The sequence below is a fragment of the Talpa europaea genome (genome assembly GCF_964194135.1).
Source record: "Talpa europaea genome assembly, chromosome: 3".
In the NCBI taxonomy this organism is placed as follows: domain Eukaryota; kingdom Metazoa; phylum Chordata; class Mammalia; order Eulipotyphla; family Talpidae; genus Talpa; species Talpa europaea.
Window position 1 is genome coordinate 49,352,540 of NC_140069.1, and position 17,399 is coordinate 49,369,938.

Below are 17,399 nucleotides of genomic sequence, written 5' to 3' on the forward strand. Positions count from 1 at the left end.
CTTTCTTGAATGTCTTTGAACTGAGGATACTGTGATAATGTCAAACTTTGTGTTCTGGTAAATCAATAAGTTTTACTTTGGGATTATATACCAAACGCTTCCCAGTCTTTCCTGTCACCAACCTTTTATCTAATCTGTTACTCTAAATACAGTCATTATTCTCCACAGTCAGAAAATGTTTGGGTGTGTGTATTGAAAATCTATAAATCCAAACTAAGTTTGTCTTTGTTGTATAGACAAACCTTGCTTTAATTTTTTTTAATTTTCTTTTGATTTATGTATTTTTTCATCGTTGCTTGCTTTAAAATTGTGTGTCGACATATATTTTGTCTTCAAAACAAGTCGGCTCATTTATTTTATGGTGCTTTACTTCATATTTGGTATAGACAGTTGAGGATGCCATCCTAAGGTTATAGGTCTTTTCTGAAAGAAGCCCTGAATATCTCAATCCAGGTAAGTAATTCATGACAGCTTTGTCCCTTGTTCTATGTGATCAGCCCTGATGGCTGCACTCCGGGCTCAAGTTCTAAAAGTGTGGGAGTCCCCACACTTTTATATGTAAAAAGTGTGAGTTCAAATTAATTCCATTTCTAGCATTTTAATAGATCAAACTCCTGTTTCTGTAGCATATGTAAATGATTCTTGATGTAGTTTCTAGCAGGACAGTTCTATTTTGGGCAATATGGACATTGACAGTTAACTTCTTCTTAGACTGGGAATTGGTCACTTTTTCACTGCATTCTTTCTTCTTGAGGTCCTGGAGAATAAACCTGGCTTCTTTTCACCAAGTTGGATTTCTTTGGAAGAAATAGTTAAAAAATTTTTTGGTTTGGCATTTGTGTTGTATTTTTTTTTTAACTGTTAGCCCACCTCTTCCCACACATAGTTCCTAAGAAGCTAAAAGGCACACACACACTAAAACTCAATCTTTTGTGACCCAGCCAGTGTATAAGTAAACACAGAGAAGATCTTGGTCTAATGAAACAACCAGCAGTGGTAAATTCAGAGTCCCAAGGAATGGTAAATTTTGCCTGCAATAATTGTGCAAAGTGTCTGAAATGGGTTTCAGACTAGACCTATTCTCTTAATAGCCACTTCTTTTTTCTTCCTAAACACTTAATAGGTAATACCTTGTTTGTGTTCCTGTCTTAGGAATTAACCTGCTGAGTCGATCTGTGCAGAACCTCATAGACTAGAGATTTTTTCCAGTAGAAGATTTTACTGCTCATAGTTGTTAGATTATTTGGAGCCTGCCTCTGATGGTGGGCCCCCACGTGCCCATGCCCTGGCGTTGTGTGTCCTGGCCCTTCTCGGTCCCTGTCCACAGTGTTCTCACCAAGTATTCTGCACTCACAGTCAGTTCCTCTGTTCTCCTGAACTCAGATTGCTTCCATCTTTGGTTCATGTGCCTTCCCTTCTGCCTCACACGCCAGCACTTCCTTGACTGGTAAGGGCAGGATACCACATATATTTATGCAGCATTCTCACACTGTTACCAATGCTTTGCTTCTTTCTTTATGAGATGATATGATTTGGCATAATTTAATGTTTTAGGTCTCTATATTAGATGATTCTAGGCTCTATTATCAGCTTCTTGCACTAGGTGTTTTAAATTGAGAACACCTGGTTTTTAAAAAGTATGGGGGCTATAACCGAGATGAAAATGCATACATTGTGCAAAAATAAAAAATGATGTAAAAATATATAAAATAAAAAATACAAATAAAAAGCATGCCAGTGAGGTTCTCCTATGATTGCTCAAGCAGCAGTTACAAGTGAGAGAACTGGGAATAGATGGTAACAGGTAAAATGAAACCAGGAATTTTAACCTACTGGTGGTATTTGTCACAGTGCAGGGAAAGGAGAGGTGTACAGATACAACTAGCTGTAGCAATTTCTTTAGGAGGCATGGGCATCGGGGCCTGTAAATGTAGAGAAAAACTGGAAGAATGAAAATATCCAGATGGGAGGAAAACCTGAAAGAAAATCTAGCAGGTCTCAGAGAGCAAGATGCATGGCAGTGAAAGGGAAGTAGAGGGCACAGAAGAATGGACCCCACAGGGCAAATGAAGCAAGTCCTGGGATGGTTTTCTGTCCTTTCAGTGCTGTGTGATGCATCTCTGGACCATTCTGCAAGGTGAAGCAGAAGCTTGAGATTAAAAGTGTGAATACTCCAAATGAAGTGAGGATTCATGGCAGGGTCAGCAAGAATGGATAATGGGGAGTAGAGTAACCAACCTCTACCATTTCCTTCACCCACCCTCTGTCCTTTTCTTCCCTGCACCATTATCGGGAATTTTTATGTAGTAAGCATATGTTGGTCACCTGGTATACAAAGTTGAATAAAGCAAAAAGCATGCCAGCTTCTCCAGGGATTTTTGCCCTTCCCTGGCGTTATCTTACTTTCTAGATGGCTCTCCTGGCTCAGACCATGGCCTTATCCCTACTCCCAGCCTACTATGTGGGAGGAGCAAGAAACCTGATGAAGCACTCTATTATACTGGGTCCTGGAGCAAATAGGTGGTTTGTAGAACTATTTCTGGGTCAATTTATTTTCTTAAGAACTATGAGTGACTGAACAAAACCAACATCTGATAAAAACTCACATGATGGCCAAACTACCTTTTTTTTTTCTTTACAAAGCAGGTTGTAACTTCCTGGATGATGATCTGGATTTACAAAGCTGACCTCTTTTTGATTTTCCTGATAATGCAGATATTAGGAAAAACATTGGTGACTTCTCCCATTGGCCTGAGCACCATAGGAATTATCCTGATGCGCTTAACACATATGATCTAGCCTCCCCCCACATTCATTTTCTACTTAATATTTTGACTCCCAAAATCAGGGTCTTAAAATAAACCCCCATTATTTTAAATACACAATAAAGCTCTTCAGAAAAGATCCCTCTAAAGAGGCATTTGTGATTTTTTGATCCTGACTAAACTAAATTTCAACTCTAGCTGTAAAATTTCTCAGTATTAAAGCAAATTTTATTGAGTACGCTATCGGTGCCAACCAGTGAATAAAATAACCACTCTGGTAGCCAAGGAACCAGCAATGCCGTCAAAGGGACAGATAAAAAAGGAGATCAGTCATTTCAAAATGGGGTAAATGGACTGTTACAATGGGATGGACATAGGATACTGCAGGAAGGTACGACACTGGCTTGTGATGAACTTCTGGAACAACCATGGGGTCTCCAAAGAGAAATGGGTGAAAGGACATCTGCACAAACTGAAGAATTTGAGAAAATCCTTGAAATGATAGGCTGCATTTGGGCAGATAAATATTGTTGGAGTATAACGTAGGAAGAGTGAGAGATGAGGTTTGTTATGCACATAAGCAGAATAATGATTTGGAAGATAAAATATTAATACTACTAAGATTGAAGTCTTTTAAGTGATTTTAGAAATAACTATATAATTTCCACATTTTTCTTTATTCATCAGAAACTTTAAATTGCTGTTACAATTCACATACAGATATGTTAGAAATGTTATATGTTATATTTGGTCTTTTGAAAGGCTGCCCTTAAAATATTCTGAATTGATGCTGAATTAGGACTTCACTCATTTCTCATTTCTTTCATACCTACTGATTTTTTTTCTGCCTTCATCTTGTCCCAATCTCACCTGTCAACCTTCTAAACAAATTGTGATTTCTCCATTTCCTTACTCAGATATCTCCTAAAGCCTTCGCTAGCAGCCAGCAGAGCCCAATGAGTTAGAATTAACTCTAAATAAGCAGTTTTCATATTTTATTTTCCTTCATCTCTCAGTACTCCATTACTGTCGAAGATTCAAACAGAGACACACCATTATCACATTGGGGAGTGAATGAATGCTGACATAATAAGTTTAATAACATGTACTTGTTGCTTTTCAGGTGATTAACTTGCCTTGCTTCTGAAACTGTGTTTCCATGGATTTAAAAGGCTTCTGTCAGTGTCTATATGGTTTACTCTGTGTCTGATTCTTTTCTCTTCTGTGATAAGCACATGTGTTTTTTAAACATAGACTATGTAAAAGTAAGAGATTTTGGATGAATTGGTATATACTCGCATGGCTTACTACAAAAAGCTGTTCACTTTTACATATTAATAAATTCAATATTGATAGATAATATGTGGGCTACTAAATAAAATTATATATTGACAATAGCAGATACAATGATGGAGAGTTTCTAGAACAAAAGCATTTTCTGGCCTGTTATACCCAGAGTCTTTTCTGGTAACTGTCTTCTCTCTTGTAATACAGTAATTTTAAAAGTAGAACCTATATGTCTCGTGATTATTGGTTCAACTTAAGTAGTCATGCCTTACCATTGAGGAAAATGAAACCAAGTACGTTGCCTTCCCTGAAGCAGCGAGTGAGGGGTTTTTGCTGGGTGTAGATGGCCTTGAGAATGGTTAATTTTGCCATTCTTCATGCTGAGGGGAAGCCATGATATGTTAACAAGAAGCTCAATGTCAGAAAGAGAGGGAGGCAACTTGGGGCTTAGGTTCCTCCCACTACTCAAGAAAGTGCAGCTGCGTGTTTTTAATATGCACGGAAGGAGATTTCAGCAGCCTGATGATATATAGTGCATTAATGTTGAAAAGATAAACACATTTGGAGAGCACAGGAAGGGCCTTGTGTTTTTATGTTAGCAGAATGCTTCCTAATGAATAAGAATGTGCTGCTGGCTTCACAGAGCCATATGGCAGCTTTTCTAATTTTAGTTGGGTGCAGATGCATAATTCTCTGGTTTTACCTTCTAGAACCTTTGAGAAGCTACATAACTTTTCCTGCAATATTTAATCTGTACTGCTTGGCCAGAAACTGCCTGTCATTCTTTCAATGTCTTCTCTGCTCTGCATGGGTCTCGCTGCTGTGAGACTTGACAGTCACTTCACCTGAAATCATCCAGCTCCTAAATGCAAGAAAAGATGGAAATTGTGGATGTATTCCCACTAGAGTCTTAAAATTTGTTGTGGAGGTGATTAGACTTGTGTTTGACGTCAGTCTACTGAAAAATTGATAGATTTCTGGGTGAGTGATTTTACTCATTTTGAAGCAGTGGAATTAATTATAAAACCTGCATAAGATATTAGATTCCATTTTAGTCAAAGATTCTAATGCTTTAAATGATGCTGCTTCAGTAAAGGCAGCTATCCTCATACTTGACCAAACATAAAAATAACTTATAAACTCCTACTTAGCTTTATATGCAGGGACAATCTAATCACAGGCAGTGTTAATTTAGTGCCAATTTTTTTATATATTTATAAATACCCTGTGGATTATCATTCAGTTGACGTATTTTTACAGACTGAGTAGTTGATATTTGTTTTAATTCAGACTTTTTAAAGATTGACTAATATCCTCAAATTTTCCGCAGCCTCTTCAGATGATTAAAAAAAAAAAAAAGAAAGTACAAACATCTTCCCTAATAGCCATAGCACCCTATCCCTCTGATGCACAGTCATTAAATAGCATTTAGGTTTCTAAGTCATCAGCGGTGGTTGGCACTGCACGTGGTTGTCCCCCGAGCCATGACTCTCGTCCCTTTGAGGAGATAGGACTCTCTTCTGGTTTGTGGAAAGCCCTTTGAGTGTATGTTCTCAGGTCAGTTGCCTAATAAACAAATACACAAGACTTCCTAACATTGTAAGATTCATTAAGTTACCAAAAATCACTAAATGATGTTTAGAAGAAAATGTAAAGGGTTTTTGTTTTTTTTTAAGTACCACTTCATAATTTACAAATAGCTCATTGTACTTTTTTAAAGGTAATTTTTTTTCTGGAATCACAGTTTGTGATTTGTTGCTCTTCTCAGCAGAAAGCTTCAATTTTACTTTTAAATGTATGACTGTAGATACCAGTGATAAAAAGCAATTTAATCCAGCTGCTTCAAAAAAAATGTTTTTCTTTGTATTTTAAATCACTTGTATTTCTAGAGATCAAATGTTTCCCTATTCACCTTCCTTTTGTTCTGAAAGGAAACACGAATAATTATTTTTTAAAAAGCATATGGAATATAATAATAATGATTTTCCTCCAGTTTGTGGTATGACTCATCTTAACATGGTCCCTGAAGAGATGGGGTTTTGTTCTTTGCTTTGAAACTGGAAATCTAATTAATTGGTATTCGATTTCTATAGTGCAGGCAAATGGAGGAGGGAACCGGATGGGATTGCTCTCCAAGCCACCACCCAGGAGCGAAGGGACACTCAAAGAAAGATTATAGAGGCTTCCTTGGCCAGTCTCTGCTCAGTCTCTGCTTTTGTAAAAGTGTGCTGTTAAAAGGGTCATAGGTATTTTATGATTTTTTTAATCTTTTGGGGAATGAGGAAGAAAAAGGCTGAGTTATTATTTCCATTGTTACTCTCAGGTTGTATTCTTTATCTAAAAAGAATAACTTTAATGGTTAAGGTACAAGAGAAAGAAATGGACGTCAAGGCAGGAAGGAAAGGCTTTTTGGAGGCTCTGAAATTTAAATGTTACCGTCCTTCTCAGATTTAAGAGTCTATCTGTGATGAAGAGATATTTTATAGATTTTGATCATATGAAACTCAGGGATGATCTTTCTACTGTAGAGTTTACTGAAGGATATTTTTATGACAGAATATATTTTTAGGGTTAATGGATGCAAATATAGAAAAGTAAATATAATCTGTGACCACTGAGAAAACGGCTTAATTTAAAAATATTAAATAGTGTGTTTTAGTATAGCAGTGTTGTACTTGCAAAAGTATAAATATATCTAAGGACTTAGGCTTATTTTTATCTGGTACATAAAAATAGCATACTCATTACTGAAATGTTCCATCAAGATACCAGTATATGTCCTGTTAACATAGTAGTATATCTCAAAGGAGTCCTTTTCTTCCTCCTGTTTAATTTCAAGGCTTTACTGAACATTGAACAGAGGTAGTAATTACTTCATGAAAAGTACCCCAGTAACAAATTCATGGCCAGTTTAAGTTAGATTCCAGTTACATTGGTTAAGTCATATTTCTGGTGTTTCTCTCTATTATTGATTTTTTTCTTTTAATATTGAGAAGTGGTCAAAGCACAAATTCAATACAGAATCAAATAATAGATGGCAAAATTAGCTAGAAAGTACCTGTATCCAGACATTTAGTGAGGACGGAAGTGAAAAGCCCTAAATCTTTTTTACCTTTTGTCTCTTATTTACTCTATGAATAATGAAAATTTCTCATTCTCTCAAAATATATGAATAGTACCGCAACATCTCTTAAAGTTCTCTTAGGGGCCTCCCTGGTGGCGCAAGGGGTTAAGACACAACCTGTGAAGCTGTCCACAGCCTCTGCAGCATGAGTTTGATCCGTGGCCAGGGAGCTACCCACATGGCGCAGCAGACCTCTCCTGTCTCGCCTGCTGCTTATTTCAGTCAGTCCTCCTGTTCTGTTCCCTACTGTCTCTGGTGAATCCTCTCATGCCCCACACCTCTGGCCTGTACCCCAGTTCTTGTATGCATAAATAAATAAATCTTTTTTTAAAAAAGTGACTTTACCTTCAAATAAATTTAAGTAATAATAATAATAATAAAGTTCTCTTAGAAATAATGTCAATAAACTCATTTTGAGTTTTCTTTCAAAGCACATGTTCTGCTAATATTATTTCAAGTTGACCTTGTGAAATTTTTGTTTTCATTTGAAGTTAGGGATTCTAGCTTAACAAACTTTTTGCCAATATTTCTTAGCATTGGTTTTCAAAATCCAGACTAAATTTTCCCAGGAGCCAGACATCTCATGCCATTCCCTCTGGTTTCCTTGTTGGGCCCTTGCTTTTGCCATTCACTGGTAGATCCTACAGAAGCAACTCAGTTACAGTGTATGTGAAATAATTTCAGCTATGTCCTGCCATTTTCATCTCTTCTTTTTGAAATTAAAGTGTGTCCCTTCAGTATAGTCCTAACTTTTTTCTCATTTGGTTTGAATATAATTGTTTTGCCCTCCCAGCTACGTGTAAACTCTCGCCTGATGAAGGTTGTTCATTCTACATTCACCACAGTGTAGCGTGGACTGGAAACACACAGTCACAGGACCACCAAACTAGTCCTGTTGTCACTGGTCGATTTCCCAGCTAGGTCCCTTACTCTTTGACATTCTGTTAGTTGCTTCCTTTCTCCTTTTAAAGATTTATTACAAGTAAATTTTCAGGATGATAATTTTTACCCAGGCTTACAGTAATACATAATTTCCAAATACATATTTTGTCAAATCTAAATCATCTAATTTAAATTTTAGGTCCTTACCCTCCATTACATCTCATCTGTTGATTCCTAAAAAAAATAAAGAAAATGCTGTGCAGATTTGATCTTGATTCTCATTGCGGGAGATGGAGAGATTGGGACACCCTTTGGGAAAGATGTGTCACAATCTCACTCAGAGGCCTTTTCAATCTGTCCATCTTCTAACTGCAGATTCTTACAGACCATGTCCAGGGAGGTCTTCTTCTCATGTAGACCACTCCAGTTTGGCAGTCACGGCTGCTGCTGAATGATGTTACTGCTGGGAGTGTGATCCTCCTGTGAATAGTCAGGAGGGAGCAGAAAGACTGTGGGTCACTCATTCTACAGATGCTAACATATCGCTCCTACACACTGCCCACTGTAACACCAAAGAAAAACATAATAAGAATGCAGTAGGACCACATAAATATATAATACTTGTTACAGGGATCATAAGATTTAGTATTAATGAAACTCAGGGATCTTTAGACCTGAGGCGCTCTGGACCTCCACAATGTAGGGCTGATAAGAAAGCACATGAGTCCGATTTACATTTATCTAGGCTCCACAGAAAGCAGTTTGGACAGCGGTGCATGAGGAAATATGCACTGCAAATGAGTTGAAAGAATAGATGATGGTGCTAGGCCTGTCCCCGGACTGGTGGATAGGAAAGTGAGTAGAAACAGAACGGAAATTGACAGCATACCAAGTGAACGAGCCAAAAGCAAAAGGTATCTAGCATGCCCCAGTGTGTAGGTATTTAGGGCTTATTTGACAATGAAAAAGATTCTAGGAAAATGGGAGTGGGAGGTGATAAGCAGTATTCTCTGGAGAGTTTGAACTATTCCTTTGCTCTGTAAAGACTGGTTGAGCATTTGGCCTGAGACTAAGCCTGCAGATAGGGCAGCATTAAAGGAACTCACAATGGTGAACTAGAGGGCAGCAAGAAAGAAAAATGAAATCAGGGCTGACAAGTTCTCACAATGTGGAATTGTAAAGACTGCCGGACAAGTCATAGCTCTCTTTATAGGTGGTCACAATTATGTAGATCTAAAGCAGTGAGTTGGGAATGCATTAGAGTAATTGCAAGAGCAGGTACAATCTGCTTATCTGCAAAGAAGTAACTACCTTTGGAACTTGCTAAGGAAGAACTAGTAAATACAAATAGGCTAGTAGTTACATATACAAACTATAGTTTTTAAAGCATGTTTTACATATCATCCCATTTACTCCTGTCATAGGCTGTGATGTACAGAAGCAGGTAAGAAAGCTAAGGTTTTAAAAAGTTGAAGTGACTTATTCTTACTTCTGTTACGTGACTGAACAGAGACTTGTACTCCCTGGGCCCTCTTTGCTTCTCCATTGTTGATGGAAGCGCTCCATCATAGAAGTGGCAGGATTTGAAGGACCTACATAACTCCTAATCATTTTTTAGGTTCTTGAGTACAAAATAAGCTATACAGATTTTCAAAATACTGTGTATAAAGTCTTTTTTACCAGAAAAAAAGTTTTATCAAGGTCATGAAAGCAGGTTGATTCTCAGTACTAAATTGATTTAGTTTTATTTGCATTTGATTATTTGCATTTGATTACAATGATAACATGCAGTGTAAACAACTATATAATTTATGCAGGTACAAATAATTGACACATTTTTGTGTTGTTTTCTAGCAAGTTGTTAATATGTATCTGTTACACTTTAAACTTTTTTTAGTGTACTTGAAGTAACTAGTTTGTTTATATACTGATAAATATGCATCTATTTCTTATGTGAGATTTTACCATGGTAAAAAGTCTTCTCAGGCTTGTGGCTCTAAAAACTGCTTCACACATTTTAATCCAGGAGCATGTATTATATATACCTCTGTCCTAGATACAAAGACAGCCATTGAAATCCTCTGAGTGCCCCTTCTCTGTCTTTAATGGTTGTACACCTTAAACAAGATAGGGAGGCAAATCCTCCTCTCTACTTTAAATGTGAGTGTGACAAATGGTGGTAGTACAAGAGTCAGAGTGTCACATGGGAGCTGCTGTAGCAGGTTAGGGCCCCTTTTTTTCCTCCATCAGAGTGTGCAAATGTATCTCAGATTGTGCTACTGGATTCTGAACAACAGACCCTCTGTTATCCTAGTTCGGGGAATCTCTTGAGTGCCATAGCTTATAGCAGTTTTGTAATCTGGAAAAAATGTTTGTCAGGAGCTAGAATAAAACCACTCAACTCATTTTGTCAGTAGCCTAAAAGGGGATCTGAGCCACCGGTTATGGAGACGAAAAGTTAATGTTCTGGCTTCTGTTTCCAGCATTTTTCCCATTCAGTGGCTTTGGGGAAATACTCTGACTCTTATAGCCATGTCTGATCCACTAGATATTTTAAAAATCGTTACAATAAAAATGTTCCTGTGGCACTTTGTCCTTGAAATAACACTGCCATTTAATTCACACTTAATGTTTGTTGCAGAGAAAGCAGCAGCTGCCAACATAGATGAAGTGCAGAAGTCGGATGTATCATCGACAGGGCAGGGAGTCATCGACAAGGATGCGCTGGGGCCTATGATGCTTGAGGTAGCCCACCCTCACTTTGCTTCTGTATTTTATAATGTTGTTAATCTTTACATTATCACTTTTAATGTCCAGGTGATTACAACTTAAGGAAATCAACACTTAATTTTAATTCTCAAGGTTGAAATACTGATCTCTTGAGCTGACTGATTATGTATCTGTCTATATATCTATGTATGTTCTGGCACCTGATTCCACCATGTATCCGTTTTTTCAAGTTAATGATACAGAATTAAATTAACCAGAATAAACTATAAATTAACAGGCATTAATTGCCAGTTGAACATTCATTTTGGAAAATCAAGTTCATAAGTTCTATTATATTCTGATGTAATATATTTTTGTTTGAAATGTTCCCCAAATTATTAAACTTTTATATATGCCATATATATATACACCTATCCATAGATTAGAATTTGAGGAGAGGTTTATGGTTTTTATTTACATCACTTCAAATTTGTGTTCTAATAAAGATGATAATTGAGTGATAGAAGGAACTTTCAAGTTAACCATCTCAAATGTAATGATTGGTCTTAATTGCCTGTTCTTTATTAATGTTAGGAGGCTTTATGAACAGACTACTGTCTAGAATTTGTAAAGTCCAGCTTTCTCTCTTTTATTAACTAGTACAGTGTTAAATACCAAGTGCTTTGCTGTACCTATTCTAAAATTAAAATTCAAGATGTAGGCTTTGATAAGATGAGGGAAAAAATGTCAGTGAATATATAACAAGAAGCAGAGGAGCCCTGAGACATAAATTATGTCAGTTCTCAGGATAATTTACTCTGCTGCTGATATGATGAGTTGAAAAGAACTGCATGGCCGGAAGCCTTGCAGCATTGTCTTCGTAGAGTCAGTTAACTTGCTGCAGCAGCCACACATATATAAAAAAATGAGAATTTTTAAAGCAAAGACAACCAATAATTGCCCACTTTTTTATAGTTAGTGTATAAGGCAGTTTTTATTTTTAGAAAGTTTTAATTCTGTGAGAATCTATCAGAGATTTAAATGAAGGCACACAGAAAAGATCATTTGACCCATTTTTCATATGTACAAATGACAAAATTCATTCTCTGAGGATAGACCTGCTGGCCAGAAGGCTTTAAATGACTCCATGCTGGCCCTTGCTTATTTCTCTTGAATCACTGGCTCGAAAACATCCAAGTACCGTGTTCAGGAGCAAAACAAAAACACACTCAACCTGATTTTCCAGAATCAAAAAGGCAGTGGAAAAGCCAGAGTGCTCCTTCCCCCCTTGGTTCTTAGAAGCAGTGAAAAATCTCTCACTAGGTGGACTGTTGAGAATTAGATGAAAGAAAGTTGATAACTTTCTGTGAAAAGAATTTTCAATTACAGAAAAAATTGATTTAAAAATTATGGTAATCTGGGCCTCCCCTGGTGGCGCAGCGGTTGAGCGCTGGGCTGCAAGGCTGCCCGCAGCCTCTGCAGCGCTGGTTCGATCCCCGGCCAAAGGCGAGCGTCCCACCAAAAAAAAAAAAATTATGGTAATCTACGTTAGTGCAATTAGGAAATCCCCCTATATCTATGTTTATTCCTTATATCAGGGTGGAAATGAAAGTGGGGTGGAAACTCCTGGGAAGATTTTTGAGTCTTCTAAAAAGGAATGCTTGGGGTCACCACAAGATTGTGACTCAAACCCTTTGGAAGCAAGTTCATTAATTGTAGAAATCAGATTGTTAGATTTCAGTGGGCCTTATCTCATAAAAGCAAACCAACATTTAGTTTTTTGCTCATTCAAAGTAGTCTTCTGAGAAATCACTGTCTTCAGAATTGACCGAGTACTTGTGTAGCAGGACTTGCTGAATATGTTGAAGAGGTAAACTAGAGACTTAAGGTTTCAGTTTAAATCTTCATCCCTGTTTACATGTAATAACTTAAACAGAGAAAGCTTGTTCTCATGGAACTGTTCCTAGGCATAGATGCACACTCATGCTTACATCATAGCATAGTGGTTGCTAGGCAACAAAACCAAATGTCAGCTTTTTTTCATCAGAGCATATTATACTGAGATTTAAAAAAAAAAAAAAAACACAGTCTCGATAAAATGAAACAGTTTCATTTTTCAGTTATACTATGCTGCAAATTAGTCTTTTTTACCATGGCACAAAGCAGCGGGGAGCTACATGCATTTTTAAAAGCGAATTATAGGTAATAGAACTATGGAAATCCTTGTTGAGTGTGTATCTGAAACAGTGAGTTTAAAAGGACACTCAGTATATAACTACTCAGCTGACATCCTGTCCCCATCGCCTCACGCACGTGCAATGTGCGCATGCTCACCAAGGCTTTTTACAGGTTGATTCCAGCCTGCTATAGAATGCCATTTACATACAGCCTTGCTTTGCTCTATGTGTTGTTTATATCACTGGGAGAAACCTGACAGAATATTTAAGAAAAATTTAAAACCTAATTTTTTAAAGAGCTTTTCATAGCTGCCTTATGGTCAGTTGTAACTCAAGAGAGCATTTATTTTTGCAGTGAAAATAGAATTAGAGATGGAATATATTCAAAAAAATTTCATAAAATAAGAGCCTATAATAAATTAAAGAAAAAAACAAACTAGGAAAAAAAAGGAAACACCTCATGTCCCATCCATATACTTGTCATATCAGTATGTACAGGTAACTTTCATGCTAAAAATAGTAAATACATAACATGGAGAAACCGTGGCATAACTGGATAGAGCAGGTGGCCCTGGTTCAAGGCAAGATTGATTAACAGCAAGTTTTTTCTAGTCCTGGTCACTCGTCTGGTCCATAGAACACAGAATAAGCAAAATCAGAAAGGGGAAGACATAGGAACTAAGAAAAACTCACTGGGCTGCCAACCTTTCTTTGTATCGCCAAGGCAAACACTGGAAGAAAGTGGACTGAGATAAATATTGGAGGACAGTGCTTGGTGACATAGTAATTAAAAGTGTGAACTTTGGAGTCCCTCCACCTGGATTGAGATTCCAGCTCTGCCACTGACTGGTTGCAAGAGCTTAAGCAAATCACTTAACCTATCTGAGCCTCAATCAAGAGCCTCCTCTATGAATTAGAAAAGCAGTAACAGTCCTTCAGTGGTGTAAATATTAAAATGACACAGTGTGTTTGAGGCACACTAAATATGTTCAATATTATTTATTATTATTTATTTCCTAAAATACTCCCAGATTTTTCATCTCCTTCCCGAATGTACATTGGAATAACAATGAAAAGTGAGGCTATACATCTAGTACAGAAGTTACTGATACCTGGGTAATTTAAAAGCCTGTATCTTAACACTTTCTAGAAAAAGTCGTACAGAATTAACTTTACAACTCTTACTGTTATGAACCAAAACCTCAAGTCCTTTTCCACTCTCAGGACAGTACTGGCCATCTAAGCCTGATGTCCCCACAGAGACCCCAAGAATTTTGTCATATAAGAGATTAATTTTCTGGACCCTTTCCTCATATACAGCAAACAGTAAAGGATTAATATACATTTAAGAACCTGAGAACATGTGTAATTCCTTTCATTTAAACTCTGGTAATTTTAAAGGTAGTAAAATTTTCAGTTTTTTCTTGGTATTTGTCCTTAAATTGGGGGAATTGGATTGTACATCAGAAACTCTACAATGGAATTCTTTTGTATTGGGTTGGTAACAAAAGTTCTGGTACATCAGTCTTACTTTGAAAATACACATAAATGCCTGTACACTTTTACTTGACAATAATTATCTCCTGATAAATTAACAGAGTTGGTGTTTGTCATTTAGTTTGTGACAAGAAACCCTGATCTAGACTCTCTCCCACTTAATAAGATGGAATAATTTCACCAAGAGAAAATGTGTTAATTGTTTGAGAACTTGGAGAGAAGTAAGATCCATTTTCTATCCACATGTGAATTATGTTTCCCCTGACGGGATTATTTCCTTCTTTAACAATTGCATGTAATTTTTTGTTGCCTTCTTTCTAACACAATTTATCTTTTCCTTTAGGCCCTTGATGGGTTCTTCTTTGTAGTGAACCTGGAAGGCAACGTGGTGTTTGTTTCAGAGAATGTGACACAATACCTAAGGTATAACCAAGAAGAGCTGATGAACAAAAGTGTGTATAGCATCCTGCATGTTGGGGACCACACTGAATTTGTCAAAAACCTGCTGCCAAAGTCTATAGGTAAATGATTGTCTGCTGCATCTTGACTGGAGGGAGTAAAATAAAACTGTTATGTCAGTTGGAGACATGAATAACTCGTTAATTTTTTAGAGTTGCTTATTTTAAGTATTTTAAAGTTTAGAAGTCATGGAGAAAAAGGACATCTGCAGATACTGGCCTTGAATGAATGATCACTGGGATCCTATATTTAAAATACATGAAAATAATTCAGATGTACATTATTCATATGACAACTGTTTTCATGGGGTTTGTTTTATTGTTTTTAAAGGAGGTGCGAAATTTTCTTCCACCCTATCCATTGTCAGCCAGCTTTGTTTGTCCTTTTTTTCTTCTATGACTGTCTAAGAAGTGGAAGGTCATGAGACATTTGAGATTCAGCTCAGTCCTACATGTGAAGAGAATATGTATGTGGGTGTATACAACATTCTAAAAATAAAATATAAAGGAACAAGTGGCATATAGAGGTTCAAATACTATCAACTGGGAGCCCTAAGGAGCTCTTTTATTTCACAGACTCTGTGACTCTGCAGGGGTTACTGTCAGATATTGCCTCCTTACCTACTCTCCTTGTTTCAGATAACCTGACTTCATCTTATTCTGGAGCTACGGTCCAAAAGTGTATGTGATTATTAAGGGTCATATTTTATAGTGGATGATTCAGTGTGTGGGCCCACCTTAGTTGCTGCTCTGGAACATTGCTGTTCCCACTTACTTAGTTCTTTTTTTAATATTCTCACTTAAACTGATGATGATAAGAACATCTTCACTGATAAAAAGAAGTACAAATTTTAATACAGAATAAGGTCAAGTCCTGAGTTAGCTAGTATTTCTGTTCTTTTTCTTAAAACTATTTAGTCAGTTTTATTGTTATAGTAAATAAGAAAAGGTCCTTTTCAAATTCCTTAATGGCTAGCTTTCCAAGATATGCTAACTCTTTGTTCAAAGTGACTACAACAGTAGTACAAAAATACATGAGTGCTTATGTGAGATTCTTTTGTTATAGTCTCTAGTAAATGAACAAGAAATTGGGATTTCTTATTTCAAGTAACTATTAATTTCAAATCTCTTCAGTAATTTTATGACTTCCTCAAAGGACTGTACTTGCTAATTCAGTATTATTAATTCACTTGTCTAAAGAACTCTTTACTTTCCTTTCTATTGTGCCTTTATTATACTTTCAAATTACTTATTAACCTGAGTTAATAAGAACTTTTTCTTTCTTCTTTGATTACTCCTTATAGTCTCCATTATGTAAATAAGTTTTTAAGAATGCTGATGGTGAAATAAACTCCCCAAATGTCTGCATTGATGTATAAAGTTAGCTGTGCTTCCTTCTGCAATTTTACAGTAATTTTTTGAAGTTAGCTTGATATGTACATTTTTCTTTCTAGAAAAATAAATCTGTTTCCTTTTTAATTCTGCAGCCTCATGGCTGGCCGTTTAGCATTGAGTTCACCTTAACACCTAAATGTCCTTTAAATGTTTTCTAACTAGTAACCTTTAAGACTGTGTTTGCTTTCAGTATGACCAGCATTCCCCCCCACCTTTTTTTAAATCTTATTTCATTGTCCTACTGACCCTAATATTTTTCAGTTAAAACATAAAGAACAGTAAAGAAAAGAATTCCAAAGTGAGAATTAGGATTGATTATGATTCCAGCTCTTCTAGCATTTCTTTGGACATCCATTTTCTCATCTGTAGAATGAAAAAGTTGACTCCGTGGTCCATAAATACCTTTGATTCTCAAAATCAGTCATTCTTTCATTTCTCCCACTTGATTTTCTCTAATGTATTTCCCCCAAAATGATGTCTTTCCTTATCTCTGTCTTGAAATAATACATAAATTTTTAAGTATTGATACTCATATAGAAGACATGCAAAATAATTTTCCACTTGAAATGATATTAGAAATTTGTTCTCAAGTGTGGTTCAGTCTTATTGAGCAATATACATGAAACAATTTAAAACATATGTAGTGTGGGCCTCCCCGGTGGCGCAGCGGTTGAGCGCTGGGTTGCAAAGCTGCCCGCGGCCTCTGCGGCGCCGGTTCGATCCCCGGCTGCTCCCCGGCCACCGGAGGAGGATCCCACATGGTGCGCAGACCTCTCCTGCCACCCGCTGCTCCCCTCAGCAGTGTACTTCAGTCCTTCTGCCTGCTCTGCTCCCCACTCTGGCTCTGGTGAATTCTCTCACCCTCCCACGCTTCTGACTGTACCCAGTGCATGTATAAACAAAACAAACAAACAAATATAATAAATAAATAAATAAAAGCATGCCTCTATTAAAAAAATAAATAAATAAATAAAACATATGTAGTGAAATACTTTGGCCACAGCCAAATTATGGAATATGTGTTAATATTTCTGTAAAATTTTAGAAAAGATCTGAAAGAGGAGTCAGTGTGGGGTACCTGCATAATTGGTAACTGTATAGAAGA

At 36.8% G+C, this 17,399-nt stretch overlaps 1 protein-coding gene across 2 annotated transcripts in view; it reads left to right on the forward strand.

Annotated features, from left to right (window-relative positions):
• Positions 1–17,399, forward strand: part of NCOA2 (nuclear receptor coactivator 2) — a gene marked incomplete at its 5' end in the record, with an annotated part of 83,152 nt that overhangs the window by 22,744 nt on the left and 43,009 nt on the right. For both annotated transcript variants that reach the window (XM_084230330.1, XM_084230331.1), the window contains 2 exons: positions 10,700–10,803; positions 14,785–14,962. In XM_084230330.1, coding sequence (XP_084086456.1) covers positions 10,700–10,803; positions 14,785–14,962 — 282 coding nt within the window. The remainder of the gene's footprint in view (positions 1–10,699; positions 10,804–14,784; positions 14,963–17,399) is intronic.